This window comes from Lepidochelys kempii, chromosome 3, assembly GCF_965140285.1.
Source record: "Lepidochelys kempii isolate rLepKem1 chromosome 3, rLepKem1.hap1, whole genome shotgun sequence".
NCBI lineage: Eukaryota > Metazoa > Chordata > Testudines > Cheloniidae > Lepidochelys > Lepidochelys kempii.
The window spans coordinates 155,636,498-155,647,863 of NC_136382.1; the positions used below are offsets into that span (position 1 = coordinate 155,636,498).

An 11,366-nucleotide genomic window follows, 5' to 3' on the forward strand; every position below is an offset into this window, starting at 1 on the left:
TCTTCAGTAAAATCCAGGCTCTGCAACAAGCTTTTCTCTGAAAGCTGTGACTAAGCTTGAAACAATTTTGCATTTCTTTATTTTTAATAGCATATTCCAATGTAGTGCTTGACCCCCTCCTTCTGCCTTATCTGTTGCCAGTCTGAATCAGACAATAAAATCTGCTGGCAAGGACCTTTCTCACTGCCCAAGGCTTTCCTATAGAACCACCCAGCAATATTAGCAATTGTTTTTTTAATTGCATATATGATGCTAATATACAAACACCAAATGCAGTGCATTTCTTTAACAAGCTCAGTGATGTTTATTTAAATGTCCCTTATTGGATTTTTGTATATCCCAAGGGACATTTTCTCAAACTACACCTCTTCTCAGGGCAAGCCGAAACAAAGAAATTTCTCACAGCCACACTGCTGATCATAATGTGCGAATGGAGACTCTTACTCACTGGTACTAAGTTTTAAAGCACCATCTCCCTAGATGTGTTTTGAAAGGTGTTTGCTCCAGCTGGTAGCCCTTGTGTAACAAGTGTGATGCTGACCTTAGGCAGAGTGAGCTGAGTGCCTATCACAAAAGTCAGAACAGCTGAGCAAATGTACATAGGTGCTGGAACTAGGGGAGCAGGGGGTGCTGCAGGACCCCCTGGCTTGAAGTGGTTTCCATTATATACAGGGTTTACAGTTTGGTTCAATGGCTCTCAGCACCCCCATGGTATATATTGTTCCAGCATCCCTGCAAATGTATGGACTTCTGCCATGAAAGAGCCTCTGGGAACATCTCTCTGGGAGAGAGAAGAGATTGTCCCTCCCACTCTGGCATACAGAGAGTCAGCTGATCTCTCTGCCTCCCAGTGGCAAAAGACAATGCTAGGCCTTGCCACTGATGCTGCAGTGGTGAATACGGCACTCATGAAACAATTAATCAGATCACTAATTGCAACCTAACAGTGTCTTGCCCTCGGGATCACTGTTAGCCAATGGCAGTTTTTTTCTGATGATGTAATGCTTGTATTTTGCCTTTCAATGGATGAATGGTGTGGGGGGACAGGTAGGGAGAGTTTTGGTGGATATATCTAACTGGACAAAACTGTCACTAGCGGTCTCTCCTGTTTATGTAATTTGAATTAAGTTACTTAATAAAGCAGTCAATTTTTTAGATTCTTAGCTACTACACCAAAAACAACTTCCCCCTCTATTTCAACCCCTATGAAAATCCTGAAAATGTGTTACAATCAAATTTCAGAGTCTCTGTTAATTAGCTGTATGCTCTAGATTCACAAGCTCTATCCCACTAGAGATGTGTTCCTAAATGTTAAATTTAGGCTAACTGGAGGCACTCTCCTTTAATTTAGGAAATTGAAGTTACTAATACAGATGGAAAGATAAAAATTAGCAGTGGAGATGAATACTGAGCCCTAAGTGATAGCGTAACCTATAATTACTCAAATTCTACTAATAGTGAATAATTCAAGTTTTAAGAGATTTCAATAGTCTAAGGGGCTGTAGTTATTTCCAATTTATATTACCGTTGCTAGGTTTCGTCAAGAAACCAGCTGTATAATGTAGCAGCAGAAAACTAGTGTTTTTAAGTTGTCAACTGGGATTCAAAATATAAAATTTAAATTAGAAAGCATCCAACACAAGGATACCAAAGCTAACTGAATACTAATATTTGTGTCTCTTAAATACTACACAGATCCTATCATACGATGATTCAGAATACTTTGCAAACACTAATTAAAGCTCCCAACATTCCTCTGAGGTTTCTAACTATTATCTCCAATTTCTAGGTGGGGGAAGGGGGACTGAGACACAAATACAATAAGTGGCTTCCTTGAGGTCATACACTGAGTCTGTGAAACTCAGGAGTCCTACCCTAGCCACTAGACCATACTCATCCACATCCTTATGGGGAGTTAGGCACCTAAATAACTTTGAGGATCTACATCTCGGTTACTGAAGATAGGCCTAACTATAGCAAAGCACTTACGCTCATGCTCAGTTTTAAGTTCTGATGAGTCAGAGGATCTACTCACATGCCTGAAGTTGAGTACATGCTTAGGTGCTTTGTTGATGTGTGGCTTGTTTCAGTATGAGAGGTATCAATCTTTAACAGTCAAAGGAATATGGTATATCCCAACTTCTGCTCTATTGTCCCCTGCAGCTTTATATTACAGAAAAATCCCCTGTTTTAGATGCATCTAGCATAAATTATATTAACTGATAATGAAATCAGTGGGTAAATACATAGGAATGATCTGTTACAGCTCTACAAATACCAAGTTATGTGATACATTGTGACTTTTAAAATTGGATGTTAATTTCTTGTGATTCTTCTCGTGTGCTTAGAATATACATGGAAACATCGCTTCTCATGAGCAGGTTTAAAGACTAAAATGTTCTTTATCTAAAAAAAAACAAACAGATAATCTTCTCTGCTCCAGTGATTAATTTTACTCCTCATATCATTTCAACTTTTGAATCTAAAGGGGATTTTTTCTAAACAGGCTAAAAATATTGTGATCTCTAGATTTCAATAGCTAAAAGCATTGCAGCCTGCATATTAATAAACCAAAGCAGGATCAAGAGATATAGGTAAACATTTCTTTTTTATATATATATTTTTTTCTAAACATTATATAAGTGTCTGTGCTTTCTCCCCACTTCCTTTTTATGTGAAATAACATATTACCTTTGACACTGAAATACATCAATATTGTAAATAAACATCTGCTGGTTAACCAATAGCAATACTCCATGCAAACATTGTACATGTTCCCCCAGATTATCATTATATAACTGTATACAATAGAAAGACGTAATTCAGACTTTTAAAATGCAGAATATGAAGAAGCTAGACCATTTCAGTAAAAGTGCCTTAAAGTTTTGTATGATTCATAATAGTTCAGATACCCCTATCCGTCTTCCAAACTTTTATATAAATCTTGTATTCTTTACAGTATACCTAACTTTTCTCTACAGACTGAAAATGTATTTCTAATGGTTGCTGCCCTGGTTTGCTCCTGGATTATTATTGTTCATTACAACACCTAAAAGTATGCTGGGCAGACTTTTGAATAGAGGCTTTCACTGAAAAGAGAGGAAATAGAAATTCCTCCCTCAAACCCCATTTGTATCCAGCAAAGAGGACTGTGATTCAGTATTCTTAGATTTGATACCCAACTCTGATGATTTGCACTGTGTGACCCTGCCAAGTCACATTACTCTCTGATATTTTTTCAGGAAAATATATATAGTTTATGTACCTCTCAGGGTTGTAAAGTTTAATTATCTACTATTTGTGAAGCCGTGTGAGAATTGCTATATTGGTAAAGAGTAAGTTTTTGTCAAGCATGAAAACACAAGTCACTAGGTATATAGACTCCTTCATGCACCTAGCACCTTTCACAACTGCCACTGGTGATTGGGTTTGAGGATTGCTTGCAAATCTCTTTCGTGCAGTATAAAACCTCTGAAAGGGAACTCAAATTGCCCAACTATGTTACCATGCTATTAAAAATAATGGCTTCACTTTCCAAAGTAATGGCCTGGGCACACAGATGAGGACAGGGCACACAAGGGATTAAGTAGCAAAGAATGGTTTAAAACAATACTAAAGAAAATTGCCTAGGGGTTAGTGCTGAGGACTCAGAATTGTGACACACTGTATAATGGTAGGTAACTCCCTTAACCTATCTGTGCTGCCTTATATCTTTCTTACAGCTGGATAAACTAATACTTAACTACTGTTAACTAATACTTAACTATAGGGCTGTTGGAAAGTTTGATTAATAATGTATATGAAGCACTGTGAGATCAAAGGATAAACATCGCTCACATCGCTGGAGCTTAGTCCCCAAATTTAAAGGATTTCTTTCAGAAGCTCACCGTACATTTAATTTTTGTGAAACTATAGCTGCTAGTGTCAAATGCCAGCAAATTTGCAGCGCATAAACCATCTGTTTTCCCTGAAATTGACTATTCTTACATTTACATAGGAAAATGAATGCAGACACTTTTTCGGTTCCCACAGCTGTTTGTTCCTAGGAGATACAGCAAGAACACTTTTCTCTGATGCAAAGGAGTGGTATATTTGAGTATCATGTCATGCCAGAGACTTGGTCTGAGGCCAGAATCATCTGTCATGTTTTGCTTCAAGAGCCCATCCCCCAGCCTGGGTTGTGGAATAATGCAGCAGCAGGTGTCCTTTATTTATGACAACCGGTGGGCAATAGGACAAGTTGGCAGAGGAACTCAGAGTGTATCATAGTCTAATAAAAACCCTCATCACACTTTTAAATAGTTCTGACACTGACAGCTGAAGTAGTCTGACACACATGCGGTTGTGTATGCCTTACATATGAGTTTTTCACTGTTTTTGTAGGGGACTCCTGAGAGACTTTATGGTCTCTTCAGGGCTGTGAGAGCCCTGCCCAATCTCTATGGGTATATTGGAAATACTGGGATATAAGGCTGCAGCTGATGCATGATTCAGTCATTGGCTTTTTCAAAGCGAGACTTACTGATGTGTTGCTTAGGGGAGCTCTACCTCTACCTTTTTTACTCTTTCATCGTTGGTCCTTCGTGGCTACTGTCATTCTGCGAATGTTCCATAGCAATTAATGGAATGTCTAGACATACCTGAGGCCTGTGATGGGTTTTTAGATGGGGTAAGATCCAAGTTACCCGGGAAAGAATTTTCTGTAGTATCTGGCTGATGAATCTTGCCCATATGCTCAGGGTTTAGCTGATCGCCATATTTGGGGTCGGGAAGGAATTTTCCTCCAGGGCAGATTGGAAGGCCCTGGAGGTTTTTCGCCTTCCTCTGTAGCATGGGGCATGGGTCACTTGCTGGAGGATTCTCTGCTCCTTGAGGTCTTCAAACTACAATTTGAGGACTTCAATAGCACAGATATAGGTGTGAGGTCTTTTTTAGGAGTGGTGGGTGAAGTTCTGTGGCCTGCATTGTGCAGGAGGTCAGACTAGATGATCATAATGGTCCCTTCTGACCTAAATATCTATGAATCTATGAATCTATGATTGACAGCAAAGTACGTGGCGCATGCAGTAGGAGTAAAGGGGCGATGATACACACCTCTACGACAGATAATGTCGTAACTCATGTTGTGGGGATAATAAATACTTGCCTTGTGTTTGAGGATGTCTGTTTTAAACACAACAGGAGATGCCAATGATAGAGGTGTATCCGAAGCACTGGCCTTCTCAGCCTAAAGCTGAACTGCAGGGAGGCACCTCTGCTAGCAATCCACAACTGGGAATCCTCTCCTGGAGTCCGGTCAGGAGGCTTATGTGCCTGAGGCCATGTCTACACTAGATAGCTTAGCCCTGGTCTACACTAGGACTTTAGGTCGAAGTTAGCAACGTTAAATCGATTTAAACCTGCACCCGTCCACACAGTGAAGCCCTTTATTTCGACTTAAAGGGCTCTTAAAATCGATTTCCTTACTCCACCCCTGACAAGTGGATTAGCACTTAAATCGACGTTCCCGGCTCGAATTTGGGGTACTGTGGACACAATTCGATGGTATTGGCCTCCGGGAGCTATCCCAGAGTGCTCCATTCTGACCGCTCTGGACAGCACTCTCAACTCAGATGCACTGGCCAGGTAGACAGGAAAAGAACCGCAAACTTTTGAATCTCATTTCCTGTTTGGCCAGTGTGGCAAGCTGCAGGTGACCATGCAGAGCTCATCAGCACAGGTGACCATGATGGAGTCCCAGAATCGCAAAAGAGCTCCAGCATGGACCGAACGGGAGGTACGGGATCTGATCGCTGTTTGGGGAGAGGAATCCGTGCTATCAGAACTCCGTTCCAGTTTTCGAAATGCCAAAACCTTTGTGAAAATCTCCCAGGGCATGAAGGACAGAGGCCATAACAGGGACCCGAAGCAGTGCCGCGTGAAACTGAAGGAGCTGAGGCAAGCCTACCAGAAAACCAGAGAGGCGAACAGCCGCTCTGGGTCAGAGCCCCAAACATGCCGCTTCTATGATGAGCTGCATGCCATTTTAGGGGGTTCAGCCACCACTACCCCAGCCGTGTTGTTTGACTCCTTCAATGGAGATGGAGGCAATACGGAAGCAGGTTTTGGGGACGAAGGAGATGATGATGAGGAGGAGGTTGTAGATAGCTCACAGCAAGCAAGCGGAGAAACCGGTTTTCCCGACAGCCAGGAACTGTTTCTCACCCTAGACCTGGAGCCAGTACCCCCCGAACCCACCCAAGGCTGCCTCCTGGACCCAGCAGGCGGAGAAGGGACCTCTGGTGAGTGTACCTTTTAAAATGCTATACATGGTTTAAAAGCAAGCATGTGAAAGGATTACTTTGCCCTGGCATTTGCGGTTCTCCTAGATGTAGTCCTAAAGCCTTTGCAAAAGGTTTCTGGGGAGGGCAGCCTTATTTCGTCCTTCATGGTAGAACACTTTACCACTCCAGGCCAGTAACACGTACTCGGGAATCACTGTAGAACAAAGCATTGCAGTGTATGTTTGCTGGCATTCAACCAAAATCCGTTCTTTATCTCTCTGTGTTATCCTCAGGAGAGTGAGATATAATTCATGGTCACCTGGTTGAAATAGAGCGCTTTTCTTCAGGGACACTCAGAGGTGCCCATTCCTGCTGGGCTGTTTGCCTGTGGCTGAACAGAAATGTTCCCCGCTGTTAGCCACAGGGAGGGGGGAAGGTTGAGGGGGTAGTCACGCGGTGGGAGGAGGCAAAATGCGACCTTGTAACGAAAGCACATGTGCTATGTATGTAATGTTAACAGCAAGGTTTACCCTGAAAGAGTGTAGCGACTGTTTTATAAAATGTGTCTTTTTAAATACCGCTGTCCCTTTTTTTTTCTCCACCAGCTGCATGTGTTTCAATGATCACAGGATCTTCTCCTTCCCAGAGGCTAGTGAAGCTTAGAAAGAAAAAAAAACGCACTCGCGATGAAATGTTCTCCGAGCTCATGCTGTCCTCCCACACTGACAGAGCACAGACGAATGCGTGGAGGCAAATAATGTCAGAGTGCAGGAAAGCACAAAATGACCGGGAGGAGAGGTGGAGGGCTGAAGAGAGTAAGTGGCGGGCTGAAGAGAGTAAGTGGCGGGCTGAAGACAGGGCTGAAGCTCAAATGTGGCGGCAGCGTGATGAGAGGAGGCAGGATTCAATGCTGAGGCTGCTGCAGGACCAAACCAGAATGCTCCAGTGTATGGTTGAGCTGCAGCAAAGGCAGCTGGAGCACAGACTGCCACTGCTGCCCCTCTGTAACCAACCGCCCTCCTCCCCAAGTTCCATAGCCTCCACACCCAGACGCCCAAGAACGCGATGGGGGGGCCTCCGGCCAACCAGCCACTCCACCACAGAGGATTGCCCAAAAAAAAGAAGGCTGTCATTCAATAAATTTTAAAGTTGTAAACTTTTAAAGTGCTGTGCTTAAAGTGCTGTGTGGCATTTTCCTTCCCTCCTCCACCACCCCTCCTGGGATACCTTGGTAGTCATCTCCCTATTTGTGTGATGAATGAATAACGAATGCATGACTGTGAAGCAGCAATGACTTTATTGCCTCTGCAAGCGGTGATTAAAGGGAGGAGGGGAGGGTGGTTAGCTTACAGGGAAGTAGAGTGAACCAAGGGGCGGGGGGTTTCATCAAGGAGAAACAAACAGAACTTTCACACCGTAGCCTGGCCAGTCATGAAACTGGTTTTCAAAGCTTCTCTGATGCGTACCGCGCCCTCCTGTGCTCTTCTAACCGCCCTGGTGTCTGGCTGCGCGTAACCAGCAGCTAGGCGATTTGCCTCAGCCTCCCACCCCGCCATAAATGTCTCCCCCTTACTCTCACAGATATTGTGGAGCACACAGCAAGCAGTAATAACAGTGGGAATATTGGTTTCGCTGAGGTCTAAGCGAGTCAGTAAACTGCGCCAGCGCGCCTTTAAATGTCCAAATGCACATTCTACCACCATTCTGCACTTGCTCAGCCTGTAGTTGAACAGCTCCTGACTACTGTCCAGGCTGCCTGTGTACGGCTTCATGAGCCATGGCATTAAGGGGTAGGCTGGGTCCCCAAGGATACATATAGGCATTTCAACATCCCCAACAGTTATTTTCTGGTCTGGGAATAAAGTCCCTTCCTGCAGCTTTTGAAACAGACCAGAGTTCCTGAAGATGCGAGCGTCATGCACCTTTCCCGGCCATCCCACGTTGATGTTGGTGAAACGTCCCTTGTGATCCACCAGAGCTTGCAGCACTATCGAAAAGTACCCCTTGCGGTTTATGTACTCGGCGGCTTGGTGCTCCGGTGCCAAGATAGGGATATGGGTTCCGTCTATAGCCCCACCACAGTTAGGGAATCCCATTGCAGCAAAGCCATCCACTATGACCTGCACATTTCCCAGGGTCACTACCCTTGATATCAGCAGATCTTTGATTGCGTGAGCTACTTGCATAACAGCAGCCCCCACAGTAGATTTGCCCACTCCAAATTGATTCCCAACTGACCGGTAGCTGTCTGGCGTTGCAAGCTTCCACAGGGCTATCGCCACTCGCTTCTCAACTGTGAGGGCTGCTCTCATCCTGGTATTCATGCGCTTCAGAGCAGGGGAAAGCAAGTCACAAAGTTCCATGAAAGTGCCCTTACGCATGCGAAAGTTTCGCAGCCACTGGGAATCGTCCCAGACCTGCAACACTATGTGGTCCCACCAGTCTGTGTTTGTTTCCCGAGCCCAGAATCGGCGTTCCACAGCATGAACCTGCCCCATTAGCACCATGATGCATGCATTGTCAGGGCCCATGCTTTCAGAGAAATCTGTGTCCATGTCCTGATCACTCACGGGACCGCGCTGACGTCGCCTCCTCGCCCGGTATCACGTTGCCATGTTCTGGTGCTGTATATACTGCTGGATAATGCGTGTGGTGGTTGATGTGCTCCTAATTGCCAAAATGAGCTCAGCGGCCTCCATGCTTGCCTTGGTATGGCGTCCGCACAGAAAAAAGGCGCGGAACGATTGTCTGCCGTTGCTCTGACGGAGGGAGGGGCGACTGACGACACGGCTTACAGGGTTGGCTTCAGGGAGCTAAAATCAACAAAGGGTGTGCCTGTACATCAAGGAGTATTTCAGGCAGGACTGCACGGAGGGTTCCAATAAGAAATGGTGCACCTAAGTTATCGTTGTTATTGGAACAAGGAGGTTAGCCTGCCCTCTGATTGATACATGGCTAGATTTACCTCGCTGCGCCTTCTCTGTGAGTGACTGCAGTGTGATCTAGACAGGGGAGGAGGAAAATGAGTACAAAACAAATCTGGTCTATTTCTTGTTCTGACCCACTCCATCTATCTTTTACATCTTTGGCTGGCAGCAGACGGTGCAGAAGGACTGCATGCCATCCACATCTCATGGCTGCTTGGCAGAAGATGGTACAGTACGACTGCTAGCCATCTTCATCTCTTGCCTGCCTGGCATAAGATGGTACAATACGACTGCTAGCAATCCTCATCTCTTGCCTGCCTGGCAGAAGATGGTACAGTACGACTGCTAGCAGTCCGTATCGCCTGCCCGCTCACCATAAGACGGTTCAATAGGACTGCAGGACTAAAGAGAATGACCTGGTCAAGTCACTCCAAATTTAGTCCCTGCGCCCATGTCTGCCCAGGCGCTCCCAGCCGACGTGGCCAGGAGCACCTCGGACACGACGAGGATGACTACCGATCGTACTGCACCGTCTGCTGCCAGAAGGCAATGGGTTGCTGCTACTGTGCAGCAAAGCCGTACCGCGTCTGCCAGCACCCAGGAGACATAGGGTGACGGTTACCTGAGCTGGCTCCATGCTTGCCGTGGTATGGTGTCTGCACAGGTAACTCATGAAAAAAGGCACGAAACGATTGTCTGCCCTTGCTTTCACGGAGGGAGGGAGGGAACGGGGGCCTGACGACACGTACTCAGAACCACCCGCGACAATGTTTTAGCCCCATCAGAGTGCTCCATTGTGAGTGCTCTGGACAGCACTCTCAGATGCCCGATTGTTTGCCATTGCTCTGACGCTGGGAGGGGCGCTTACAGGGTTGGCTTCAGGGAGCTAAAATCAACAAAGGGGGTGGCTTTACATCAAGGAGTATTTCAGGCAGGACTTCACGGAGGGTTCCAATAAGAAATGGTGCACCTAAGTTATCGTTGTTATTGGAACAAGGAGGTTAGCCTGGCCTCTGATTGATACATGGCTAGATTTACCTCGCTGCACCTTCTCTGTAAGTGACTGCAGTGTGATCTAGAAGAATGAGTCCCCTAGACAGGGGAGGAGGGGAAGCAAATCTGATCTATTTCTTGTTTTGATCCACTCCATCTATCTTTTACATCTTTGGCTGGCAGCAGACGGTGCAGAAGGACTGCATGCCATCCACATCTCATGGCTGCTCGGCAGAAGATGGTATAGTACGACTGCTAGCAGTCCGTATCGCCTGCCCGCTCACCATGAGACGGTTCAATAGGACTGACTGCAGGACTAAAGAGAATGACCTGCTCAAGTCACTCCAAATTTAGTCCCTGCGCCCATGTCTGCCCAGGCGCTCCTGATCGACCTCACAGAGGCGACCAGGAGCACCTCAGACATGACGATGACGGCTACCAGTCGTACTGTACCGTCTGCTGCCACAAGGCAAGGGGTTGCTGCTACTGTGTAGCAATGCCGTACCGCGTCTGCCAGCATCCAGGAGACATAGGGTGACAGTTACCTGAGCTGGCTCCATGCTTGCCGTGGTATGGCGTCTGCACAGGTAACTCAGGAAAAAAGGCGCGAAATGATTGTCTGCCCTTGCTTTCACGGGGGGGAGGGAGGGTGGGAACGGGGGCCTGACGATATGTACCCAGAACCACCCGCGACAATGTTTTAGCCCCATCAGGCACTGGGATATCAACCCAGAATTCCAATGGGCAGCGGAGACTGCGGGAACTGTGGGATAGCTACCCACAGTGCAACGCTCCGGAAGTCGACGCTTGCCTCGGTACTGTGGAAGCGCTCCGCCGAGTTAATGCACTTAGAGCATTTTCTGTGGGGACACACACACTCGAATATATAAAACCGATTTCAAAAAAACCGACTTCTATAAATTCGACCTAATTTCGTAGTGTAGACATACCCTTACAGAGGCACAGCTGTACCGATGCAGCTGCACTGCTGTAAGATCCTGTGGAGCCGCTCTATGCCAATGGCAGAGATATCCCATGTTGACGTAATTAAACCCCCACCAATGAGCGGTGGTAGGGTGGTCGGTGGGAGAGCATCACCCATCATAGCGCTGTGCAGACAAGTGCTTATGCTGGTAAAACTTTTGTCACTTAGGGGAGTGTATTTTTCACACCATTGAGTGAC

General features: G+C 46.0%; 1 protein-coding gene across 1 annotated transcript; it reads left to right on the top strand.

Annotated features, from left to right (window-relative positions):
• Nucleotides 1-5,419: 5,419 nt before the first annotated feature.
• On the top strand, nt 5,420-7,681 carry LOC144930387 (uncharacterized). Its single transcript, XM_078851944.1, has 2 exons — nt 5,420-6,281; nt 6,869-7,681. Exons 1-2 carry the CDS (start codon nt 5,699-5,701, stop codon nt 7,408-7,410), a joined length of 1,125 nt encoding a protein of 374 aa, XP_078708070.1. The 5' UTR covers nt 5,420-5,698; the 3' UTR covers nt 7,411-7,681.
• Nucleotides 7,682-11,366: the final 3,685 nt, after the last annotated feature.

Excerpts from the sequence above, each read along its gene's own strand:
- LOC144930387 (XM_078851944.1), top strand. The coding sequence starts at position 5,699 with ATGCAGAGCTCATCAGCACAGGTGACCATGATGGAGTCCCAGAATCGC. Across the intron at positions 6,282-6,868 it reads AGGCGGAGAAGGGACCTCTG|CTGCATGTGTTTCAATGATC; the intron begins GTGAGTGTACCT and ends TTTCTCCACCAG.